Raw genomic sequence first — 27,404 nt, 5'->3', positions numbered from 1 at the left:
AGGCGTAACACAATGGGTCCATATAATTCTGGCCAGCTTTTTACTTTTATTCCCCCTCAATTCAAAGATTATCATGAATAAGCTATTTATTACAGCTCAGCAAGGAACATTGCAGAAGTATACCTAACCAGCATAAGAACAGCAGTTCAATTCAAAATTAAAGAGGAAAAGTTGCACAACATAACAAGAATTTGAAAGGGATTTAAAAACTAGCCCCTCCGTTATTGATGATGAAATAGATGGATCTAATAACAATGATAAAAGTGAGGTGTTTACTTTTAAAATTGGTGGGTTGGTGAGCTGCTAGATTTGTCATTTATGTGCACTGCTTTTGTTTTCAATGTTTAATGTAAACCCTGTTGATTACTATAGTACAACAGTGTTGTACTGATTTAAGTACAGAGATTGAAGAAAGTAAATGAAAAGTATTAACACCAATTAGGGATGTCAGGGAAACTGCAACTGATTCAAATGAGTTTGGATTTCTATGAATCCGACCTGCAGATTCCGAACTTGCACACTTGTGAAAATGTACTAATCTGCATTCACTAATGCAGATTAGCACATTTGCACACGTGCACATTATGGCTAACGTGCATAAGGGCAATAGAATGGTTTTAAAAAATCAGATTCTGACAGTGAGCGGAAGGCAGAACAAAAGATGCCTGAAAATCCGTGAAACACAGACAAAACGGATTTAACAAAATCCATATATCCCTAGTACAAACAGAAACTGAAACAACAGCCTAAGAACAGCAAAAAAATTATAACACTGGCAATGTTCAATAAACACAATTTGGATGAAATCACATGAGCCCTGTTATGACATTACTCCAAACCATGTGGAAATAATGGACCTGTTCAGACAACAGGTGAAGCCAGTGCATAGTGAAACTATGGAATTCACTACCACAAGATGTAGTGATGGCCACCAGTTTGGATGCATTTAAAAGGGGATTGGATAAATTTCTGGAGGAGAAGGCTATCAATGGCTACCAGCCCTGATGGCTATGTGCTACCTCCAGTAAGGCTATAGGTGGGAGGGTGCTGTTGCACTGGGTCCTGCATTGATGGTCCCTGACTTGCAGCTGGTTGGCCACGGTGTGAACAGAGTGCTGGACTCTCAGTCTGATCCAGCATGGCTCTTCTTATGTTCTTATATTAGTTCGCTAACCCTTTTGCAGCAAATAGTTAGTGAGTGTGTTTAAACCATGGTTATGTAGCCAGCATGGTTAGGAACAGTTCACATGACAGGCTAAGTCATGGTTAACACAACAAGCTAAGCCATAATGTTTAGCTCAAAACGCTTAACTACCGTGGCTCAGTGTGTCATTGAACAGGGTCAATGTGTGAAGAGGGTATGGACACGCAAGCACAAGCCTCAACCCCCATCATCCCCACCTCTGCCTTCTCCACTCCCAATCCTCATGGAATCAGCATGAAGGGAGATGCCAAGTATGTTCAGCTGTATGTGTGTAGAAGCCTTCCCATGATCAGCAACCACTGGGAAGGCTTTTAAGTGCTTGTTGTTGTTGTTGTTGTTGTTGTTGTTATTGGTCTAATGCTTATCCCACATTTCTACCAAAAATGGCACTCAAGGTAGCTATCAATAAAATCCAGATTAAAAATAAAACTGAAACGTAACATAAAAATCCATGAAAAATACAATGAAAAACAATAATAAAAGAAATAAACAGCACCAACCAAGTAGAGCACACTTTTGCAACAAACCAGGTTATATGACAAAGGCTTCCTTGGATAAAAAATGTTCTTGTCTGCTCATGAAGAGACTGCAGAAAGGGGACCAACATAGCTTCTCTCAGCAGAGCCGGGAAGAAAGCCCTGCCTCACATTCCCAAGAAACATGCCCTCAAAGGTGGCAGGACTGAGAGAAGGGCCTCCCAGAGGAGCTTAACACCTTTGCAGAATGTGGTCTTTCAGGTAGCCTGGTTCCAAGCCCAAAAAGCTTCAAACCTTTGCAATCAACATATAAAGGTCAAGGGTAGTGGGGTAGGGCATGGGATATTTGGAGCACGGCCAGCATGCACATCCCTGTGCCTTCTTCATGTATTATTTCCACATGGTTGGGGATCATGCCCAAGCAAGACAGAAGTATGAATCAGATCTACAAGAATAACTATCACACATTCCTCAGCAGGACCCTACAGTTCATGTGAACAGTGTCCTTCCATTGAGGACTTACTGTGCAGAAAAAAGAAGAAGAGGGGGTTGAGGGATTATTTTTGACAATAGTCCTTTAGCCAGCATAAAACTGTCTTTAGCCATAAACACACTGGAAATGGGACCATATGTTTGGGAAAGTCTCTGTAGGACCCCTATTCTTATATGCTATTTTTTGTTGCCAGACAAAGGCTAGAATCGAACACACATTTATCTGGGAGTAGGCCCCATTGAACACAGTGAGATTTATTTCCAAGTAAATGCTTATTGCATTGTGCCTCAAGTAACCATTTCTGTGGCCTACACCAGGCCTCCTCTTGGTCTTTCTGAGTTCTCTGATGCATCAACCAGGTGGTAATATCACTGCCCTCTTGACATGCCCAAAGCTTCTACATATGGGAGGCAAGTGTAACATGGCTGGGGAGAGGTAGAGTTATACTTGGCAGTAGTCAACGAGGCACTTGTGCCCCCAGTGATTCTCCTGTACCCCACAGATTCCCTTTTGCAAGCGGCGCCCACTGATTCTGCAAGGGAGATTTAGCACTTCCTAGAGGAAGCCCTGAAACAAGCAGAAACACTAGTTTCTTGAAGGAGGCAGGTTGGCAGACCTCCCATAAGGGAGCTCTGCTAAGTGTCTTCCTTCCACAAACGAGCATTTCTGCTTGTTTCAGGGCTTTCTCTTGGAAGCGCTAAATCTCCCTTACATAAGCAGTGAGTCCTGCTTCCACAACAGAACTCGTAGGATCCACCCTGGAAGGGAATTGGTGGGGCGGAAGAGAATCGGCCCATTGGATTCTGCCCACTGTATCCTTCTCATATACTTTCAGAAAAAGCCCAGAATCTGCCATAAAGCAGTAAGTGCTAGGCCCTCTCCAAAAACGCCTCTTTCCATATGCTATGACCATAGCATATAAATAAATAAATCCCCTAGTCACTGAACCAATTCTAATAGATGTGTAAGTTTATGCAGAATGACACTAATTGCATGACAATTTAATCAAAACATCTGTACCATCCTCGTAAAATGGGTAAAAGATACTCAGGGCCGGCCCCACCATTACAGAGTGTGTGCCACCTGCTTCAGGCAGCATATGCCAGGGGTGGCAGCAAATAAATTAGCCGGCTCTGAACTTCCCAATGTTTCCTTGTTGCCCTCAGGTACAAGGGAGGATATTGTCACATCACCAGTCTTGACGTAAGAGTCCAGTGATAGTCCAGAGGGTGGGTAGGTGGGGGGGACATCAGAACTTGCTGCCTTTCAAACTGAAGAGCTTTGCTTTATCCCTTAATCATGGCCGTTGTATAGATTGCAATCAGAAATCCATGTGTGCCCTTTATTTGGGTTTTCTATGGCTCCCAGTCACACTCAAATACAATCCGATTTACACGTTTCCAAAGAACCCTTTGGGGCCTTGCATAATATCACAAAATATGTACATGAACCCTGACAATGTCCAGTGTCCAGTGTCAGGACAAGAACATTCATGGTTATTCTTTGGGGCATTTACAATAATGGTAAAATAGAGATTAAGGAGAGTTTGGAGCCATCTCAGTAGTGTCAGCTAATGCTGCCAGCAAAGCTCCAGTAATCTGTGCAGGGTTTTCATTTCATATCATCCATCTGTACAAAGAGAAGGACCTGATCTAAAGAGCATGTATAATGAATGTAATAGGATTTCTCCCCTCCCACCCACCCCGGGCAACTGCCCATCCCCCTCTTTTCTTTGCTGAGCCGGAAGAAACCTCCGATCACTTCTATCTGAGAAGGCAAATCAGAATGAGTGTTTAATGCTGAGCAGCAGGAAACCCTTTGAGACCGGGACAATTTCCTGCACTGTTTGCAACACTTTTCACTCTAGTTTAGATGCTATTTTCCCTCCAGATCTCCTTTTTTTAATGGAAGATCTTAGTCTGCAGGAGCGTATACATATTGTAAAAGCACAGAGCTTGTGAATCCTGGATATATAAATAAAATTAAAACTATGTCTTATTCCAGCTGACCTTTAAATGAGCAGCCAAACGCATTTTGTATGGTATCACCTGGAACGACACAGCCTGCCTATCTACAGAAATATGCAATTGCTCTTCAGATCACTCAACAAAAACTAAATGCCACTAAAACGCACGCAAACACACACACACACACCACTGTCTGCAAAGAGCTTTAAGGAATGAGTACAAAGGATTATTTCCATTTTGCCAAATCTAACCCATACTGGGAATTCCACTTCCCATGTGTATCTAGGGTGGTGTCTTATGTGTCACAGAAGAAGAAAAAAGAGTGAAAGAGAAGATTGATTTACATAAAATTATCCATGAGTTAATGTGTATGGATTGTTGCAAGTGTAGAAAAGATTACTGTAATGTAGACAGAAATACAATACAAATCACCATTCTGGGGAAGACCTGGGTACCTGCTTAGCCTGTTGGCCAGGTGCTCACTGATGATAAACAACCTCCTGCTCTCTGATCTTATGGTCTTTTATCTTTAAACTGGACTTAAGACTGAACAGCCCAAAAGAGAGACTGTTCTCTGTAATGTAGGACACATAGCCCCCTCCTATGTGTGTGATGCAGTTTCAGATCATCCAATGAATTGATCTGAACCAGAAAGGAAACTGAGCCAAGCAGTGCAGTGGTCAGCTACTAAGCATTTATGCATGGAGTTAAGATGCAACATTGCTTACGTGATGCATATGATTCAGGACCCATGGACTGTGTTCCTGACAGTATTTCTGCTGATAGATCCCTAACACTGGGCCATTCACAGTTCCTGCACTTGCTTTTCCACTGCTTGGTTATTTCTTTCTCAGGAGTTTAGAGCCAATGTAGTCCAAAAGCTGGACTTAGATCAATGTTCAAATCTTACCTTTGTTGTGTGGACTCATTCTATGGCCTTGGGCAAAGCAAGCACTCGGTTCAGTTCCTCACAGTAGCAAGGGATATTGTGAAGCTGAGAACAAAGACTTATAAGGGTGCAATCCTCTGCATGTTTAGACAGAAAAAGGTCCTACAACTCCCAGTATTTGCCAGGCTGGCTGGAGAATGCTAGGAGTTGTAGGACTTTTTTCTGTCTAAATATACAGAGGATTGTGCCCTAAAGTACTGTTCAAGTTCAACATGAAAATATAATAAGTAGTAGTAGTACACACATTCATTCATCAGTGAGGTTGCTCCATAAGCACAGAAGTTGGAATCTCGGGAAGCATTGAGAATCTCCGTTTTTAGTTGTTTCTTTTTAAAGCTAGAATCTAGTTTGATGGCTGCAGTAACAAATTTCAAGGTATTTCAGGAGTGATATCTGAAAAGCCAGAGTCAAGGAGTGGGATCATCTTCCACTCTTTGCTCTTGGCTATAATTGCCTTGCTTCTTCCCCTTCATAGATAATCTCCATTGGTAATCTCTGCAAAAGAAAAACAAGTGTGTATCCATCCTCACAAACAGCCAAATACCTACGCCCCGTAGATATGCAATTCTAATCGCCACTCTCAAAATTGGGACTGCAAGCTTTGATTTGAATTGGCAGACAAATCCACAAAAGCTTTAGTCACATAATAAAATTTGCTTCCCTAATTTATCAGTGGGATTGAGATCATAAGGCACACCACTGCTCTACAGGCACAACTACTTCCTTCCCTTTGTGATATATTTGCTACCCTTGCCTTCCAATTTGCATCTAAAACTAGCAAATATTTTGCATTTCAGGGTGAAAGATACTATGGCTATTTCCTTTAACAATATCAATCACAGAGTGTTAAAGCTGACAGTGATCAGATGAAATTAATGTCAATGTGTCTTTTCAAATCCAGACCTTCCACAATGCTGATGGGATTTCAAGGTTCTTTTTTAAAAGCTCTGGGGTTAAAGCTTAAGTGGAAATAAATCAATATTCCAGATTCCTATTACATTATAAGTTTTTATTGAAACTCCTCCCTCTCAAAATCAGGCCTGGTAATATGCAAATTTATTTAAGGGTAATTAATTGATCATTTAACAAGTCAGATGACTAATCAACTAAGAAAATGATTAATCAGTTGACAGCACTCTATTTAATACAAATTAAAGACACTAATACAGAGAAGAGCAACAAGAATGGTCAAGGCTATAGGACACCATCCAAATAAGTATGGGGGAAAGGCGGTTTAAATTAAAAGAATTGAGTTCAATAGTTTGTGGTTTTTTTAAAAAAAGGATTGAGGTAAAATCCAATTCATTGGTGATTTAATAGATCAACAGGAAACAGACACCTGATGTTCACATAACGTGGAAAAGGCACCTGATGAAATTAACACGATGGAATTGTGACCTATGGAATTCTCTGTAACCCCAGAGCCTGGTACAAAAGTCATACATTTAGAGTCAAACCATTCTGGGCCCAGGATTTGCCCAGAGAATCAGAACAATTCTTTCACACAAAATGTCTTCTTAGTTACCCTGAGCTTCTGTCATTTCAGCAGTATAACTTGGGAGCGGAAGGGAGGGGAGGAGGGAAAGAAACTTTGTTGCGCTATTGTTAAAATCATTGGGAGTCAGGAATCCTTGCTGGTCTATTGAAAATCATCCAAATATCTACCAGTTGACCCAGATCTACCTTCTGCCCACTCCTGCTCTATATAATCCAACAGAATGGTAATTGGCTTCAAGGCAATCGGAATACCTCGCAATGTACAGGCAAGCATGTCGAATTTTACTCCGCACTCTCCCAAGGAGTGGGAAGCCAAAAAATAGCTAGTTGACCCATCAGGCTGGACAGACTCTCTCTGCATTTAGAATAAGGAGCAAAGCTGGCAAGGGATTATATAGCCATGTGCACACAGTGGCAGTGAGCAGGGGCTGCAGTGACAGCAGCAGTGAACAACAGGCAGCAAATAAAAAAATCACCATAGACAGCGCAACGACTCATTATCAGACATTTTTATGCAATTTGGCTCCCATTTATAGACTATGCCCTGGAGATCTGTAAATCTGCAGACTATGCAGCAGATTTAAGGCTACCTGTGTCTCATGGGAACCTTTGGGGAAATCTCTTGAGATGAACTAGTCCTGTACGAAATCCCACCCCCAACCCTTCTGTAATATTTGTGTATCGAATGACAATGAACCTTTTCTAGACATTGGAGTTGGAGATATCACTGTAAAGAAGCATGGGCAGGGTACCAGCCAGCTTCCACTGAATGTAGCACGGACCCCAGACAAAGACGCTCACAGGCTCACCGAAGTGAGGTTTAAGACCTTTTATTTAGGCTATGGGTAGGTGATGCATGGGGATAGCTTAATAAAATATCATAAAACATGCATAACATAAGAACGCAGTAACAGGCTAAAAAACAATAAAACTTAACGTGTCTAACTTACACCAGAGTAGATCGCATCTCTCTCCATCACACATTCCTCTCACCAGCCGACCACACCATGATTAAGGCAAACCTCTTTCCCTTACAATCACAATGTCTCTCATGATGGAATGCTGAACTGGAGTTTTGGGGTACATTATTCTAGTATTCTGTTGAAGCAACTTAAAAAATCAAATAAAAAAAGAATGGATTTATAAAAAAATGATGTGAGGTCTGTAGTTATTGGCTGAGTTTGTACGTTACAATGGAACTTGGATCTCCCCACCTTGTTATCTAACGTTATACCCCTAAAGCAAGCAATGGGAAAATGTGCCATACTTTCTACACTTCAAAGCAAGGGTGGGGTTGCTTTATACTTAGTATGGCCTGGTTTAGACAACATTAACCTCAATGCATTCCCTTAAGCATTTTGTGGTTAAGCAGCATGGTTTAGCGTGTTGTCTGAACCAGGTCATTATGGACACAGCAGCATTCTTGGCCCTATCACAACAGTGCTAATAATTCTAACCCTTTCAGACTACTGACCTGGGATTTCTTAACTATCTGTCAGTCATGCCTCAAATGAGAGAACTAATACTGCTAATTTCCTCCCCAGCCAAATGCCAAGTGCGAAATCTGTATTCCTTGCTCAGCATGGTACAATGCTGCTACTAATATTCAATGAATAATTTTAAAAAAATTAAACTCACTTCTGCCTTTTGCACATATATTATTAAATGGTTACTAGAGAGAACTAGACCTGTTTTTATTGCTCATTACTACTACACCTTAACTGAGCACAGAGAAAATGGATTTTTATCATCTTGTCGCATCCACTCTACAAAGCATATTGTAAAAATAATTCGCAGGGGATGATACATGCACTTGTCTCATACAGCAGAGTTTATATGAGGTGAGGTGTGTGAATGTCTGTTATGCTAGCAAGATGCTGCTACGTGGATATAAATCAAACCATACGGACCTATACATACACCTATATGTGGAGAATGTACACATTTCTATTTTAGCTCACCTATACATGTTGGGAAGTCTCTGCCAATCATGACTTTATTTCTAGTACTACTACTGAATTTATATGGACACCGACCTGCATATTCTGTCTGAGTGGCCCAAAGAGGTTAAGGGAAAAAATGCAATTTAAAAAACCAAATGCAATATTTAAAATATAAGAGATATCTCTGCAGTTCAAAGTCTGTAACAAAAGCAATTTGGAATCTAACAGCTTTACTTCAAGAAAAGGATTTCTTCTCAATAAAATAATGTTCCAGGCTTTTAGATTGTAACCAGAATGATATCTGCTATCTTGTCTGCAGGAAAGCTGTCCTATACCCCACAAGAAAAATCTAGGATAGGGGACTGCAACTAGCCCAGATTCAGGCCATGCTCCCAAAAGGGGCAATCTCTCTCTCTCTCCCCCTCCCTCCCTCCCTCCCTCCCTCCCTCCCTCCCTCCCACACACACACACACACACACCCTAGGGGCTAACCAAGAACTAAAAGGCAACTATGGAGAGGGTAGTAGTTATGAAATAGGATGTGGGATAGGGTGGAGTGGTGATTGAGGCTCGGGCGGCCACCCAGCATGGCCTTCTCAAAAAGGTTGCTGTCCAGGAGCTTTGATGAAATTGGAAGCCAAAAGAATGAACGAAGCATCCTTCTAACCATAAACCTATGTCTTGACAGGCAGGGCTAATTTAAAAAAAAATACTGCAAGGAGCATCCACACTGGTTCTCTAGTACAGAAGCATTTACACTGCATTTCTGGCCAGCTGTTAATGCTGTGCTTAGAACTGGGAATGCTAAAAATTATTGCGGCACTCAAATTGAGTGCCCTACAAGTTCAACCTACAAGTTCAACCACAGCTTTTAAAGCTCAGCTAAAAACTTTTCTTTTTCCTAAAGCTTTTAAAACTTGATTTTGTTCTGACTTTATACTGTTAGTTTTATCCTACCCAGTGCCTGTTTACCCTACCCTGTGCCTGTTTGCATTCTCTTCCCTTCCTTATTTATTTTATTTATTTATTTATTTATTACATTTCTATACCGCCCAATAGCCGGAGCTTTCTGGGTGGTTCACAAAAATTAAAACCATTCAAAGTATAAAACAACAGTATAAAACCATAATATAAAATACAATATAAAAGCTCAACCAGATAAAAACAGCAGCAATGCAAAATTACAAATTGTTGTAATTACAAATTATTGTTTTATTATGATTTTATTAGAATGTAAGCCTATGCGGCAGGGTCTTGCTATTTACCGTTTTACTCTGTACAGCACCATGTACATTGATGGTGCTATATAAATAATAATAATAATAATAATAATAATAATAATAATAATAAATGCCTCATGTTCTAGGAGAGTACGAACGGTGCTCAAAGTGATTGTAAAAGATCCCTTACAGGAGGGATATGGAACCTCCAGCCTAATCAGGTCCATGGGAATTTCACCCCTTGCCTGCAGGGACTCCTTTGGTTCCTCCATGGGGTGGACTTTCCTTGGGTTCCTCCTTGTTCTTTAAGCCCCACCCCCTAGAGGATTTCTGGCTGTTACATCAGATCTGAGCTGCTTCTCCCAGTACCAGCTGAGTCACTTTCTGTATTGTCTCTGGAGGAAGGCAAAATGCATGCTGGGTTGATATCAGTTGGTGTGGCCAAACCCCCACTGATGTCAACCAGTTCCTCCATCCAAAAAAACAGTTCTGAACCATGGGGTTGTGGTATTTTAGTGGGAATTGTGTTTGGTTTTTAAAATGCTGTAATCTTGTAATATGTTACCTTGACTCTTTTTTTTAAAAGAGTAAGGCAACTAAGATTATGATGATTCCAACTACAAATGGCAGAAAACTTGATTACACTCCATTGTCTGCTGTGAGCAACAACTCAAGAGAAGAGGCACAATATCGGACAGGAAGTTCAGTACCATGGCCAGCACTTCAGGTAGAAGTCTGGAGTTGCTTTCAGGACCATGGACAGCAAACCTGTAGCTAGAGCACCAAGCAAGTTACTCCAGCACTAACAGGAAGAAACTGGCAGAGGAATTATAGTCAAGCCAGGCGAGTCTTTCCGCTCCAACCCCTCATGTGATGTAACCAGCTGTTAAAGGGCCAGTGGCCTTTTTCTGGAAGCATAGGATTCTTCTAGGATGTGAAGGGTGTCCCTATTAGCTAGAGGAGTCCGAAGCCCACTCCTCAGAGTGAAGTGGCAGTGGAGGTCACATGGATAGGATATGAGATCCAAGGCAGTGGGCCCCAGTTCAGAAGGGGCAGGGGCTTGTTCTGGCACCAAGCTTGGGCCCATCATCAGGGTTTCAAAATGCTGACTTCAACAGAGAAGCGAACATTACAAGGCTCCCGACTTCTTCTCTGTTTCAGATTAACATCTAAGCTGGAGGAGAATTGCTGGTTGTCTATTCACCTGTTCTGAAGCACCTCAAACCCTCTCCACTTGCTTTTAAAGCAATACTTACACAGTTCAGGCAACAGAAGTAGAAGGAGGGATATTCAAGTCCTTCCTTCCTTCCTTTTCCAGCACACTGGCAGATTTCCAAATTTCCAAAGCCGTATTAGCTCAGAAAATAAACTGAGCTTTTCCCAATTTGAGGAGGGGATGGCTCAGCTTATTTTCCAATTCAATCCAAAATTAGTGGGATGGGAGAGGTTGCCCATCTCTAATTCTGCTGTATTTAGGAAGAACCAATGTCTATGGTGAGGAACTCAGAAACTGAATTACTGTTTAATGCTGTGAGATCCACAGTGGCATATAAATAGACAATTCATCAAACAATGTGATTAAGATATTTCCACATGAAATAGGGATGGAATTAGGCTCAGCAAGGCAATGCATTTCCAGCATAAGTTGCCAACAGTTAGCTAAATGGATGCAGTCAGCAGCTTCTCTTTGCGATCATTAGCCCTCATCACAATACCATGCTTACTTTGGTAAAAAATTCATCACAAGAAGGTGGCTGACGTGGCCCATCCATTGAACAGAGACAGAGCAGCAGCAATGAGCTCACTTCCCCCTCCCTGTCAGAATGAAGACTCGGTTCCAAAGCTGCTTTGCGACTGCAAAAGGCCGGTGGGGGGGGGGATTCTGGCCCCATCTATTGGCTTAAGAAACAAGAGCCATCCATAGTAATTCCAGCAATAACACCAGCAAGGGAAGATCAGGCTGTCCCAAAGTGCACTTAAATGCCTGCTTATAGCTCACAACCTTTTTCTGGCCTTGAAAAACAGTTCTTCTTCATCTTCTTTTTCCCTCCAGTCCCCTTCCCTTGCATGTCTTGTCTTTTTATGTTTTAAGCCTAATGGCAAGGCCTGTTTCTTTTTATTGGTGTAATGTGCTTTGGGAGACAATAATTGTCTGAAAATTGGAATATAACGCAGTAAATAAATAAATATGAAAATCAAGGAGTGTACAGGTGGTGTGGATAAGCAAATCTTTAACATGTGTTCTGGTCTGCAGTGAGGTATTTGAAGCAGGAACATAAGAAGAGTCATGATGGATCGACCAAGGGTCCATCTAGTCCAGCCTTCCATTCACACAGTGGCCAACCAGCTGCTCTTGGGAAACGCACCAGCAGGACATGAGTGCAACAGCATCCTCCTGCCCAGGCTCCCCAGTAACTGGTGTACATGGGCATACTGTCTCTAATATTGCAGGTGGCATATAACCATCGTTATTAGAAACCATTGATAGTTTTATCCTCCAGAAATTTGTCTAATCCCCTTTTTAAAGCCTTCCAAATTGGTGGCCATCATTACATCTTGTGGTAATGAATTCTATAATTTAACTATGCACTGTTCGAAGAAGTACTTCCTTTTATATGTCCTGTTCTCAGTCAGTCACTGCTAGCTCAGATCCCATGTTATGCTGGAATTCTTTTGCTCCAACATGCATCACTTTACACTTGCTCACATTGAACCTCATTTACCATCTGGATGCCCATTCCCAGTTTGGAGAGATCCTTCTGGAGCTCATTGCAGTTTTTAACCACCATGGGGGTTGGAAGCATCATTCTGTGGTGGTTCTGCTCCTAATATACAGGGCAGGTTCCAGAGAATTGTATTGGGGGGCAGCCTGCCAGCCCTCTGGCAATCTTGCTGTGGGGGGGGGGGGGGGGGCTCAAGGTACCAGTTTGTCTCCAACACTGTTTAATATCTATATTAAGCTGCTGGGTGGAGTCATTAGGGGATTTGGGATGAGGTGCCATTAGTATGGTCAAGAAATAATTATTTAGGGGGAAAGTCAGACTTTGAAAGGCTATTTATGCTCCAGTTTCAGAATGCAACCTATATTAAACATTATGTTTTGGTGGTATAAGTAACTTATTTCTCTAGTTCCATTTGGTTAATTAAATTCTTGGTAGGAAGTTGCATTAATCTGAACATTATATAACAAATACTTTGTATCTGAACAATCACATTACAGGTCTTTTCTACCCATAACATGCAAGCCGACTCTACACAAAATATTCCCCCAACCGAGGCTATTTTCTCGCTGCACTTTTATTCCTAGTAATCCCCTGACAGATCACACCCAGGAGATCACTAAGGGAAACCACAAATACCCTAGCAAGCATGGCGCTCTCTCCAGAAATTATTCCAGATGTTACTATTATAGAGGTTTATCTTCATATGCACCTGGCTACAGGTTAGCAAGAGGATAAAATAAGTGAATGCTCACTAGTTGTTTGAAATAGTCAAGATATATGTTGGCTTTAAACAATGAGGCTAGGGATTATAGGATTAAAATTGTTTTATCTATGCAGGGTGGGGAAGGTGAATGGCAGAAATGGAACGGGGACAGATGAAATGTCACACATTAGCAAATGCAGTTGCAGCTGAACGCTTCCGTATCTTCTCCCATATGTTAGACACACCTGCTTCTACTGCTACAAAGAAAGTTTTAAAATGTTAATGCACAGCCCAAATCTCTTCTTGAACATATGGAAGAATTGGCAGCGACTGGACACCAACTGAATTGTGCACAGAATCTGCACATCAAGTGAGAAGTAGTGTCTGTGCTCATGCATTAGTTGTCCCACATAAAGTTGAATGTCAGATTCCTAGGATGTCTGCATCCTGAAGCTGGCAGAAAGTAAACACAAAAGTAAACAAATCCATTTCCACAGCCATTATAGGCAGGCAAAATTACACATTCTTCTATGTGCACCATTGACACTGAATAAGAGAACCTAATACAACATAGCTATAGAACCAGTGACCCTGTACTACCTTGAGTTATAAAAGTGTTACTTCTGGATATCACTAATAGAAACACAGGAAGAGAGGACCAATTCTGGATGCAGACACAAAATCTGTTCACCTGATTATAAGCTTAACTATGTAATCCCATTCACTGTGTTAAAAACAGGAACCTGTAATCCAGGACTTGGTAACGTCAGACATGGGAGCCAAATCCGGTCCTTCTGGGGCCCCAATCCAGCCCTCCAGAGTTCCCCAGCTGGCCCGACACCCTTTTCCTGGTCCTAGCCCCTCTTCCCAACAAACAACTGTTTGGTGGTTTCCCAGGTTTTGTGATGTATTTTCCTGCATTCTAAAAGGTTGAAATGTCTTTCCTAAAGCTTAGTGACCGGCTGTAAAAGCTTTAAATTACAATATGCTAGGAGGTGGGGTAGTTATATTTTTGGACCCACCACCTTCAGCCCTGCCCACCAGAGGATTATGGGCCCCCAAAAGCTTCTCCAAAATTGAATTTAGCCCTCGAGGTTCCCCTATCGTTGCCATAAACCTTTGCATAAAGCTCAGATGATCTAGGCACATGCACAAAATTTGGAGCTGCGTTACTTATCCCAATGCTGTCATCTTGTGATGTAGTGGCTAAAGTGTTGGACTGGGAGTCGGGAGTTCCGGGTTCTAGTCCCCACTCAGCCATGAAAACCCACTGGGTGACTTTGGGCCAGTCACACACTCTCAGCCCAACCCACCTCACAGGGTTGTTGTTGTGAGGATAAAATGGAGAGGAGGAGGAGGATTATGTATGCCATCTTGGGTTCCTTGGAGGAAAAAAGACGGGATATAAATGCAATAATAAATAAATAAATCTTGGAAATCCACAGGCCCATGGTCAATGACTACTCCACCATTGCAAAGCCAAAGGCAATGTTATGAATCAACGTGGTGAACAAGTACACACATCTAAGAAGGTGCTGCAGCAATTAGACCCCTGCCCTACTATTTCACCTTTCTTTACCTGGTGCATGTACGTGCCACTTGTCCTTGGGAAAACTTATAATGGCTTAGGTGGGTTTCTAGGAACTGCCCTTTCCAGGCATTAACCAGGCTTGAGACCTGTCTAACTTGAGTCTTCCCTTGCTACAGTTTCGAAACTTGGGAGTATTCCTATTAGTAATTCTCATGTCTGAAAATGCTCTCAAGGCTCTAAGAAAATATAGAGGTATTGTGAGCCTCTGGGAACAATTTGGGTGTGCCTCTCTCAGAGCTTGTCATGCATAGCTGATCCTCCCACATTTGGTTATTAAACACGAAAGCCAAAATGTGAACAAGGGCCCAATGTTGGCAAGCTCTCTTGCTTCAAAACCAGTCCCATATGATCAGAAGCGAAGCACCCAAGCAGAATTACTTTGCAAGTATTGCTTTAGTGCAAGGTACAAGTATGCAACAGATGTGCATGGAATTCTGATCCAAATCAGTAGATGCTTTGCCTAACTTCCATCAACTCTCGCCATCAAAAGAAAGAACTCCACTTTCAAATGAGAACTGGAAAATAACTTGTGTACAAAAAAATGGCAGAACTGTATTTACAATTCAGGGGGCTACAATGCAGATATACCACTGAGGCTGAAACAGCATTTGCCTTTATTCTCTGCAGACAGGTGCTTATTATGCATTTCTTGATCTCTCTCTCACACACACATGCCTCATAAATTCCTACCACACTCTGAGATGCATGCTAGACAGTAACAACGGGATTTGGGCACCTGCAGTAAACTAAAGAGGCCCCCCAAGCCTGTGAAAAGAAACAGGTCCACAACTTCCCTAAGCAGCCACTCACTTTTAATTGCTCCCTTTAGCATGGCACAATTAAGGAAGTGAGTCCCAGGCAGAAAACCTTTGAAGTCATCATATCCTGAACTTCCTCTGCCTACAGCACCACAGCACACAAGTTGACAGGAACAGTGGGGCAGGTTTTTAGCATACAAGATGAAGGTTTGCTGTTGTGTTAACTATGTACAAAACTATCCACATCTGAAAAAGCCAAACTTTATGGGACAACTTTTAGATTACTCCCCACATAACCAGAAATTCATCCCCCACTCCAGAGCACACTTATGAGTTTGTGGGATTTGTGACCTGCTTCAGGCCTGGGACTGACACAAATAAATGTTTAATGTGACTAAAGTAAATAAGAGTTCCTTAGAATTCACTGCAGTTAAAAATAAAGGATCAGTTTTAAAATCTAAAAATGTAACAAACGATGTTATACCCACCATAGGAATATTCATACTTTTTTTCAAGTTTTATCAGTCATACTGGCAAAAAGATTTACCACTTACATCATTCCTGTTGGACACAATAAATATGCCAAGAATATAAATACCACATGAATTAACTTTGGGTTTAAGCCCAAATCGTTCTTTTAAAGAGAGAGAGAGAGAGAGAGAGAGAGAGAGAGAGAGAGAGAGAGAGAGAGAGAGAGTTCCATACCATAATGAACAGATCCCTGCATATTTTACTATTGTGAAAAAAACTTACTGAGTTTTGTATTCAGCATAAAATACAATTCTGCATACAGCAAGGTACACTTGATTCTGAGAATTAACCCATCTTTCCATACACAGCAAGAAGTTCAGTTCTATCGCAGTGGTGTGATCTTGGGAGCTGCACTTATTTGAAGTCCTTTTTACATGTCATACTGGGTACAGTGAACATTCATGGCTATGTGCAAGCAACAAAAGAGCAGGTCCTGTCCCACAAAACAACAGGTTCTGCAGTAATGTCTGGAAGCCCCTCTGTGGGTACAGTTCTAGAGGGCTCTCTCCATGTGTACAGAAACCCTGGAAAAGCAAGACTATCAAATGCACAAAGGGAAAAGCCCTCCATATGTGCAGCTGGATATGTAAGGGGGTGTCTTTTCTGACATTACACTAAATGTGTGTAGTTCAGTGATGGAACCTGCTGCTACAAGGCTTCACATCACCTTCCACGTCCATTCACTGTAGATGTTACGATGTCTGAAAAGGGTTTGAGTATCTCAAGAAAGGAGGAAAACTCTAGAAGCGTCCTGACATTTGTGTGACTTCTTTCTAAGAAGGCATCCTGGCTATCTGCCACTGGCTCACATGGCTGAGGCAATTAGAGGTCCTCCTCAAGCAAGCACGTGGGTGGCAAGCATCAGCCAAGTTCTTCTAGAATTGGCAGAAGCCAAACCACACACACTCATGTCAACTCTACCCAAGAGAAAGCAGTTCTGCACAGGAGCATACATCAAGCATTTAGCCTGGGGCATGTCTAGACTTCCTGGCATTCCGGGAGGGAGGATCTCGTGGTATTCTGCTCGCGAGATCCTCCCCCTCAGTCCACACGGGCTGCACGACATTGCGGGCATCGCACCCATCGCAGCGTCCATTTCTTTTTTTAAAGACAGAGGAGCTGGAGTGCAAGAGCGCTCCAGCAAAAATTACGAAAGGTAAAAACAAAACAAACAAAAAAAAGATTGCACTCCCCTCCCCATCCCCGATGGGCATGGAAGTGACCTGAAGAGCTCCAGGCCCAGGCCCGGTTCCCGGCTCCTCGCGTTTACTTATGAGGAGCCAGGACAAAACCGGGACAGCCGCCCACACTGCAGTCTTAGGACAATGCCGAGACCACGGGAAAAGGCTGAATTAAAGCCATCCCAGTTATCTCAGGGAAATTCAGGGATCTTCCCTCCCTTCCCCCGGAATCCCATGTGTATCATGTGGATGCACAGGTATGATCCTCAGGATACGGCATAGCATAGACATGCCCTTGGTCTTTTGCACCTATGTGAAGAACGGGACGTGGTGGTGGTGGAAATCTGAGCCCCAGAGGTACTGATTCCAGTTTTGGGCCACTGATTCTTCCTCCCTCTGCACTGGCAAAACTCTGCGGGAAGATAGGAAGCTGCCTTAGACTGCGTCAGACCATTGGTCTATCTAGCCCAGTATTGTCAACACTGACTGGCAGTGGCTACCCAGGGTTTCAGGCAGGATTCTTTCCTCAGCCTACCGGGAGATGCTGGGAATCAAACCTGGGACTTTCTGCATGCAAAGCAGGTGCTCTATCACACTGAGCTATGGCATCTCCCTTGCTTTTTACAGCTATGAGAGTTCTGAGAGAGTGATCTATGAAAAACAAATGATTTTAAAATAACAGTGGCATTCTGTATACACATGCATTAGAGTACACCTTTCAAACTATAACTCAGATGATAACTCTCAACAGTACCATTTCAGTCTTCTGGAGGAGTCCAGTTGATATTGCCTTGCCACTCCTCTAAGTTCCGGAGGTGCATGAAGTCAGATGAATACTGCTGCACATGTGCACTAAGTCAAAGCTCCATCACAACAACAATGCCTATTTGAAAGATCACTGGACCTACCTGAATGGCTTCTGTGGTGCGATGAGGCCAGTGTCAGCCTTCCCCATAGTGTAATAAGGCAGAGAGAGAGCACCAATACCCCTTTGCTCAAGCTTCGGATGTCCCTCTCACTCATTCTGCCATGGAAAAAGAAATAATATTAAAACACACATGTCATGGATAGAGGTCATTACTAAACTTTTTTTTTAACCTCTAAAAACCCACAAGCAATTCACATATTCTTTTAAATTTTAGAATCATCTAAAACCATGGGCTGGATCCTAACTTAGCCTTCTATGCGTAAAAGGCTTTGAATCCAGCAGAGGATCCCAGTGATAGAATGGGGGAGGAGGCCATGTTTATTCATTCCCTCTTCCTCTGCAGTCCCCCCTCCCCACACACACACTGGTCCCAAGGGTCCCCCAACCCTTTGAATCAGATTTTTGGAGGGTGCATGGGGATGCAGGAAAATGGGGGAATTGGCAAAAATGGCCTCCTTTCACCTTCTGCCAGTGGGAGCATTCCTTAAGCAGATCTCTACATAGAGAATACTCCCGCCAGCAAGAGAAAGTCAAGATCCAAGCCTATGGTGTGTGTTTTTAAGGAAAAATATGTACATGACATTTGTATGCATGTGTATATATGTACAGACACTCAAACACATGCCACATAATCTATACCAAGGGGAAGCAATCTGGTGCCTCCAGATGTTTTGGACTACAACTCCCATTATTCCTGGTCATTGGCCATGTTGCCTGGGACTTATGAGAGGTGTAGTTCAAAGTATCTGGAGAGAATTAGATTGCCCACACTGCTCTATACCATTATAGTTTTCAATAGGGGGTAGGGCAATTGCCTGGAAATTCTAAGCATCAGGACAACTACACAACTGTCTCTACTAACCTGATGTAGATGGCAGATGACATGGCATGGCAGCCATCTCTGGGTGGTGACCTGTTACGTACAATTACTCACCACGAAGAACCAACAATTTCTGCTATGCCATTGTCAACCAACAAAGGTATGGTGGAGGGTGGGGGAATACAATGGATCCATACAGTAATGCATATCATCATCAAAATCACTTGCGCAGCACATAGTTAGACTATGGAATTCGCTGCCACAAAAGGTAGTGATCGCCATCAATTAGGATGGCTTTAAAAGGGAGGAGAAGGCTATCCATAGCTACTAGTCCTGATGGCTATATGCTTCCTCCAGTCTCAGAGGAAGTGTGCCTACATACATCAGTTACTGGGCAACGTGGGTGGAGGGTGCTGTTGCACCCGTGTCCTGCTTGTGGGTTCCTGGTCAACAGCTGGTTGGCCACTGTGTGAATAGAATGTTGGACTAGACGGACCCTTGGTCTGGTCCAGCAGGGCTCTTATGCTTTTATGTATACTCCATCTTTCCTCAAATGGTTTCCAAGGTAGCTAACAAGAAATAAAAATAGTAAACAACATTAACACACCATGAAAAAAACCCTGAGACCAGCAGAATAGAATCTTCATGTCAAGAATTTGCAACAAGAAATTTTGAATGAGACTGTTGCATGGTGTTATTTCTGTTTATGAATCTAGTTTAGAAAATGAGATTATCGGATTATCTGATGTGCTGCAAAATGCTGGGTTGCACAATTTACATGGTTGCCCTTTAATGTGTTGTCCCACATATGGTAGCGGCTGAATCATTCCCAGGCCAGGCTGATGCAACAGTATACATTCAGTTAGGCTAAACTGGAGAAACATCGTTACAACAAAATGACATGCGTGCTACACACACTTCCTGTGGCTGGCTCAAAAAGAAGGGGGAAAGCCAGATAGCACATCTGTGCTCTGAGCAACTACAGAGATCCACTGTGCTTAAATTCCAAGTAACCAGCTTTTGTTTTATAAAGCATTTGCATCTTCTCCTTTGGCTGCCATGTGAAGAACCAAGTTCACTAGCAGTTGCACAAATACAGCCCCACTAACTTCACAGGGAAGCAAACTTCTTCTCCTTTTCTTTTTGCCCCAAAAGAAGCAGGTGCAAAGTTCAGCCCATAAAAATGCTGAGGTCCAACAAAGGGGCCGTGGCAGTATAAAGGCAGTGGGCCATTTCAAAGCTCTGCATCTTCCACAGTTTCCACCTGTGTTCTTGTTGCTGTTGTGCCAAGCTGGATACATCTAGCTTTCTTACATGTTTGCTTGTGAAGGCACAGAAAGGACCAAAATTGAAATGAGGGTTTAAGCAATTATACTTACCTCCTACTGGGGCTTCACAGCTACTGTCTGTGCATTGGCCAATCTCAGATAGACTTTGTATGTGTAAAGAAGGGCAAACATCAGGACATCTAAAAATGAAGAAAGAGCAGCTTAGATTTTCGATGGACAGAGCCAATCTGAAATTACTGCAGAGCAACTTGCAAATAAAGGTGCTGAGCCTCCAAGCACACAATCCCTTAAATCAGGTTTCTAAATATATTATTAACAAGCCCTCTCCTCTTGCCCTCCCCATATTTCAGCCACCAGCCACTCCTCTTCCTTTCATCCCTGCTGAGGACTTATGGGACACTACGCTCATGGCAGCATGCCAATCAAACAGATCCATGCTGATTTCATGCACAAGTTGAGGCCTTACGAGTATTTCCAAGTTTTGCCGTGCACCACACTAAAACATTGGCATTCCGATGCACATCAGGATCTGCACAAGCAGCAAGGCAATCAAATAATTGCTCCCCTACACTCACAATGTCAGCATGTATCATTTCAATCAGCCTGTCTCCCCAAAGCTAGGATTCTCTGAATTCCCACCCACTTTCCAGGGCAACAAGGAAGAGATGATGAATTCCAACCCAGGAGCAAGGTATTTAGAACTGTGGCCACAAGACTGTGAAACCACATCCCTCCCAAAGCGAGGAAGTGTTTCTCCCTACTTTTATTTTGGAGGGGCTGCAAAACTATTTATTTATTTAATATATTTCTATACTGTCTAACAGCTGAAGCTCTCTGGACAGTTCACAAGAAATTAAAGCCATAAAATATAAGACAATAAAACTTTATATAAAACTTTTAAAAGGTTCAGAACCACTGCATAAAACTAAAGTAAAAATCACCAGTAGTGAAAGATTTAAAAATATAATAAACGATTTTAATCAACAAAAACTGAAAGAATAAGAATGTAATTCTTATTAGAATGTAAGCCTATGCGGCAGGGTCTTGCTATTTACTGTTTTACTCTGTACAGCACCATGTACATTGATGGTGCTATATAAATAAATAATAATAATAATAATAATAATAATAATAATAATAATAATAAGATGTGGTTGTTAGGTATTCCTCCCTAGAGGAATTGTCTTGAAGCCTGGCCATTTTACATTTTTAGTTGCTTTACTATATAGTTATGTCCTTTATCTTGTTTTTATATCTTCTGTTAGAAGCTAGTTTGAGTATATCTTCTGTCACAAGCTGTTTAGAAAAGCAACATATAAATTCTTAAAATAAAACTCAAATCACAGACACCTCTGAAGATTAAGCTAGCTGTTGGTCAAGCACCCTGGAATTCTGATCGAAGGTTAGCTGGATGTGAAAACAAGGCCCCTGTTTTAGGTTATTCCCAGAATCTCACCCAGCCACATTAGTAAAAGTGTTCCTGCAAACAAAGTTGGTGGGATTTGTTGCAAGAAGTTGCATAGTCAAAAAGCAATTATTAATGAAATCTGCTGAAAAATAGATTATTTCAAAAGGGTAGAAAGGCCTATGTGTCTGGGTACTGGCACAGTCAATATAAAAGGCTGCTGCATAACAGTATAAGAGGCAGTAAGCTTATTTACACCAGTTGCTGAAGAACATGGGTAGGAGGGTGCTGTTGCACCATATCCTGCTTGTGGGTCCCTGGTCAACAGCTGGTTGGCCACTGTGTTAACAGAGTGCTGGACTAGATGGACATTTGGTCTGATCCACCATGGTTCTTCTTACATTCTTATGTTCATTTCCATTCAATAAATTCTCCTCAGGTTCTGCCTGCTTTTCCTCTCTTGATTTGTTTCACCCATGTCCTGCTTGTGGGGTCCTGGTCAATATCTGGTTGGCCACTGTGTGAACAGAAGGCTGGACATGATGGACCCTCAGTCTGATCCAGCATGGCTCTTCTTACGTTCTTATGATTTCTTTGACTGATCTGCTCTGTCCCTATGACCTTTGACAGATATGGCTTGGTAGACACCCTCTGTGTCTGCCAGTGGCTAAAAGGTGCTAAGATAGACTGTGACTTCAAAACAGAGCACACAGTGACAGAAGACAGATTAGAATTTTAAAATCCATTCGCAAACCTCTATGAAATTAAGCTCAAATGGCCCTGTCTTCCTAAGCAAAAGCTGAAACTGTAGTTGGAAAGCCAAATGGTGTGGAGAATCTTCTTGCCAAATGGTGTGAAGAATTTTACAACTTTTCTGCACCTGAACAGAAATCTGGAAAAGCAGGAAAGTGATAAAAGTCTATCAGCTGCAAAATACTAAGAGCCGACTTCCCAAATGATTACATGGATACTTGATAAGCTAACTATTGCTTTCACCACTAAAAAAAAAAGAGAGAAAGATATCACCGGCTGGAAACGCCCAGTCTCCAGCCTTCCTTTTGACTATCCCACAGTTCATCTTTTAATATTATATATCTAGATAAGGACTAAAACTCCTACCTCAAAAATATCCTAATAGGCAATACAGGTCATATAGACAGGTCTCGTTTTCCATACGATCTATACACAAGGGGGATGCTAAGGAATCCTGACTTGCAGAAAGCCACCAATAGATTCCATGGAACAACAAAGCACTGTATTCAGGTTGTGTTATGTTTTAACTACTGGGTAATTTTATCTTGAATGCAGCTGCAAGACTGACTGGCAAGTATCTTCCATCCCCTGAGGGCAGAACTGGCAGCCATTTCTGGCACAGGTAACCTATTCATAGGATAAATGGGACATCTGCAGTGTGAGCCAGCAGTTACAAGGCAGAGCAGGGGTAAGGAAAATATGCCAAGCAGCTTTCCCAGTTCCAGGGCCAGCCCAAGACATTTTGTTGCCTCAGGCAAAGTTCAAAATGGTGCCCGCCCTCCCTCCCCATTCCACAAAGAGAAGCTGACTGGCAATTGAATCTTATGTTGGCAGAGGTGACAGAATAGCTTCTTCCACTCTCTGCTCTTGAGGAGAGCAGAATAGCTTATGGGACACACGGCAGGTTGCACTGAACAGACAGCTCTGTTCTCCAACACCTTGCCACTGCCTCACGCCCTAAGCATCTTCCACCTGTGGCAGCTGCCTCATTCTGCCTAATGGTAGGGTTGGCCCTGCTCCGTTCTTCTGGACTCTGCAAAGTGAGAACAGCAACAGGGATATAATATAAGAAACAGGGTGACTGCAGCACCTGCAGTCACTCTGGGGTAGTTGGAGTTTGTAGAGGGATGAGTGGCTGCAGAAGGGCTGGTGGACAGATCAGGGCCTATGGCCTTAGCTAGACCAGGCTTTATCATGGGGCAAACCCCGGGATCATCCCTGTGTGTCCACATGATGCACAGGGGATCCCGGGATCAGGGAGGGATCATCTCTTCCTTGCCCTGGGATAGAGCACTCCCCTTTGGGCCCGGATTTTCCATGGTCTTGGGCTGAGCCCGAGACCATGGAACGTGTTGACCGTTGCCATGGAGCTGAGCACTGCACCCATCAGGGGTAGGGTGGGGGAAGTGGGGAAATGAATTTTTTTAAAAAAAGCTCCTACTTTTAGCGCACAAGCATTTGTGTGCTCCTCTTCCTTTAAAAATAAAAAATGGCAGGCGTGACACCTGTCTTCCTGGTGAGATCTTCCCTCCTCCGTTGTGGATTATCAGGTAGGTCTGGCTAAGGCCTATGACAGCTGAGATCAGAACATCATTGCCTGACACACTATTCAGAGTTTTCTTTTCTAGAGTTTCTCTCTCTCTCTCTCTCTCTCTCTCTCTCTCACACACACACACACACACACACACACACACACTTTCTTCCTATTCATTCAATTCTCATTTTTTCGGTCAGGAACATCTCTAGGAGCAGGAAATGCAAGGGACAGCAATCGGTCACCATGAAAACAGCCCTGCCCACACAAGCCCAATTTACCAGGGATGGGGGAACTGACATCTTCACAGCCTTGTATATCTCCTGCTGGGATTTAATGGGGTCCAGAGAGAACAGCCACAGAAGCTGTAAAGGTTTAGCGCCCAATCAGAATTTATTAACAGTGAACTAGATAGTGAGTGAACATTGTTTGTGATGATGTAGAGCCCTGACTGGGCACAGGGCCAGCTCACCACTGTTCCTTGTCAAAACATGCACTGGATTTATCATGATTTATCTGTAAGCGTTTTAATCTTTCAGTCGATGACAGCAATTCTTAAACTTTGTTTTATTGTAGCCCATTATTTCAGTTTGTTTGTTCTTTGGAACCACCATGTTTTCGAAGAAGCTGCCTTCCGATTTAGATCTCGTTTCCTTCTAAACATCTGTTGCGAGTGCACTGGATGAGGAAAAAGGGGGCAGTGTTACATTTGTGAGTGCACCATGTTACTGAGCTAAATTTCTCAATCAAGGTACTACTGTTTGGGACAGTTGTAGCATGGCAACATTTACCCAGCACTTAGGAAAACTTCACTCTTTCCCCTGACTCAAATTTAGCTGCAGCAGACTGCAAATTTAGCTATATCAGAGTGCAGAGGGAGTATTGGCTCTGAAAATGCTTTCTGCATTTCCCCCATTATTTTCATCATGGTCCTGAATGTGCACCCAGTAGTCCATGAACCACCATATATAAATCAGCATCCTTGCAAATTGTACAAGAATGAAATGATGGAACTTGGAATGAGAGTTGTCTAATGCAACATTAGAAAAATGGAGTGGTTGCCCTCCCACAGAAGAATAAGGTACTCAAGGAGAAGCTCATGTTTTTTTGTGTCCTCCAAACAAAGTCAATGTGTCAACAAGTGGTGGCAATGTTCAGCAAGAGCAGCCACAGGAGCCCTTTGAAGTAGCAGTAAGATCACTCTGGCCAGGGGCAGCAAGGTCTATTTTTCTCCTGCATTAGTCATTTAATTCAAGACGTGCTATTTAGGCATTCTAAATATGGGTAAATGTGTGAGGTGGGGAAGCAGGGACGACCACACTAGCTCTGCCCTCACTCTGTCACTGTTTTCATCATCATCCATATGTAGACATTGACTTTCTGAAGAGGAGAGCCTCTTCTATACGTGGGCTCTCCCCATGATTTGAACCCTGGAAAATCAGATTTCCAAATCCCTTCCACAGATAGAAGAGGCTCTCCCCTTCAGAAAGTCACACACACCCATGTGTAGACGGTGGCGGAAACACATGAGGAGGGGGCAGGGCTAGTATACTCTACAACCTCAACTCCCAGCACACATTTATTTCATTTACATTTAGTAGGGTGGCCATATGAAAAGGAGGACAGGGCTCCTGTATCTTTAACAGTTGTATTATTATTATTATTATTATTATTATTATTATTATTATTATTATTTATTTATTTATATAGCACCATCAATGTACATGGTGCTGTACAGAGTAAAACAGTAAATAGCAAGGCATAGAAAAGGGAATTTCAACAGGTGTCATTTGTATATATGGAGAACCTGGTGAAATTTCCTCTTCATCACAACAGTTAAAGCTGCAGGTGCCCTGCACTCTTTTAAATCTGGTCACAGTATAGCTGCAGTATAGCTCCTGCAGCTTTAACTGTTGTGATGAAGTGGAAATTTCACCAGGTTCTCCATATATACAAATGACACCTGCGGAAATTCCCTTTTCTATGCAACTGTTAAAGACACAGGAGCCCTGTCTTCCTTTTCATATGGTCACCCTACATTTAGAAAACATGAATAGGAGAAGGCTATCAATGGCTACTAATCTTGATGGCTATGTGCTACCTCGGGTATCAGATGAAGTATGCCTATAGCATTATTACACCAGTTGCTGGGGAACATGGGTGGGAGGGTGCTGTTGCACCATGTCCTGCTTGTGGGTCTCTGGTCAACAGTTGGCCACTGTGTGAACAGAGTGCTGGACTAGACGGACCCTTGGCTCTTCTTATGTTCTTACACCTCAGGAGAAATTGGCAGGCCACCCAGGATGACGTAGCGATTTGCCCACAGATATATGCCATGTTTTTTTCTTCACTGGAAAGAGCATTTGAACTTCACCTGCTTCTCCTCTTTACAAATGTGTGAGAACAGTAGAGGGTGGGTGACCTAATCTTCCGCTGTTTGCATTAGATGTCACAGCTGCAGGAACTAATTTAAGGCTACGTTAAATTTTCCAGATTGACTTCTACAAATCTGCAATCCACATTTGCTTCTTCTTTGCAAACTTTGGCAAAGAGATTGGAAATGCGTTTTGCCCTAAATGGCTTATCCAACCTCAATAGAACTTAATATTACTTAACCGAGTGCTGAGGATTTGTTAATTGAATATCATTCTAGTAATTTGAACAAATTCAAATTGAGCCAGCGTTCTGACTTTTTCAAGAATCAACTTTATTATACCTGAAGCTGAACTGGGGATAAGCTCCATTCATTTCCGCACAAACCCTCAGCACCTAAATTAAGCAGAGGCTGACTGTCAGACTATATGCAGACATTCTGCACAGATATCCATACTGAGAGTCAGAGGAATAGTGCATAGCTGGGAAAAGGAAGGTACACCAAGAAAGATACACACTGACAAACTAGAACAAAGGGCTAGAACAAATACTTCCAAGCCTAAAATTGCTAGTTTTAATTTAGAAAATGGTTTTTCAATACTAGTGAAAGGAAAACTTCAGTAGCTGAAACGTCTCTAACCATCATAGGACAACAAAGGGGAAACATAGACAGCAATGGAAAGACCTCTGTGGCTGTTCACTCTGGACCCCATTAAATCCCAGCAGGAGATATACAAGGCTGTGAAGATGTCAGTTCCCCCATCCCTGGTAAATTGGGCTTGTGTGGGCAGGGCTGTTTTCATGGTGACTGATTGCTGTCCCTTGCATTTCCTGCTCCTAGAGATGTTCCTGACCAAAAAAATGAGAATTGAATGAATAGGAATAAAGTGTGTGTGTGTGTGTGTGTGTGTGTGAGAGAGAGAGAGAGAGAGAGAGAGAGAGAGAGAGAGAGAGAGAGAGAGAAACTCTAGAAAAGAAAATTCTGAATAGTGTGTCAGGCAATGATGTTTTGATCTCAGCTGTCATAGGCCTTAGCCAGACCTACCTGATAGTCTGCAACGGAGGA

General features: G+C 42.5%; 1 protein-coding gene across 1 annotated transcript in view; it reads right to left on the bottom strand.

Annotated features, from left to right (window-relative positions):
- Positions 1-20,448, bottom strand: part of TAFA3 (TAFA chemokine like family member 3) — a 63,113-nt gene extending 42,665 nt beyond the window's left edge. Inside the window, exons 1-2 of the mRNA XM_063119564.1 lie at positions 20,364-20,448; positions 18,145-18,260 (exon numbers count right to left, since the gene is read on the bottom strand). Of these exons, the coding sequence (XP_062975634.1) occupies positions 18,145-18,259 (115 nt within the window). The 5' untranslated portion in view covers position 18,260; positions 20,364-20,448. The remainder of the gene's footprint in view (positions 1-18,144; positions 18,261-20,363) is intronic.
- Positions 20,449-27,404: the final 6,956 nt, after the last annotated feature.

Source organism: Elgaria multicarinata, chromosome 1, assembly GCF_023053635.1.
Source record: "Elgaria multicarinata webbii isolate HBS135686 ecotype San Diego chromosome 1, rElgMul1.1.pri, whole genome shotgun sequence".
NCBI lineage: Eukaryota > Metazoa > Chordata > Lepidosauria > Squamata > Anguidae > Elgaria > Elgaria multicarinata.
The sequence above is the reverse complement of the archived record's forward strand: the minus strand, read 5'-3'. Positions and strand labels throughout refer to the sequence as shown.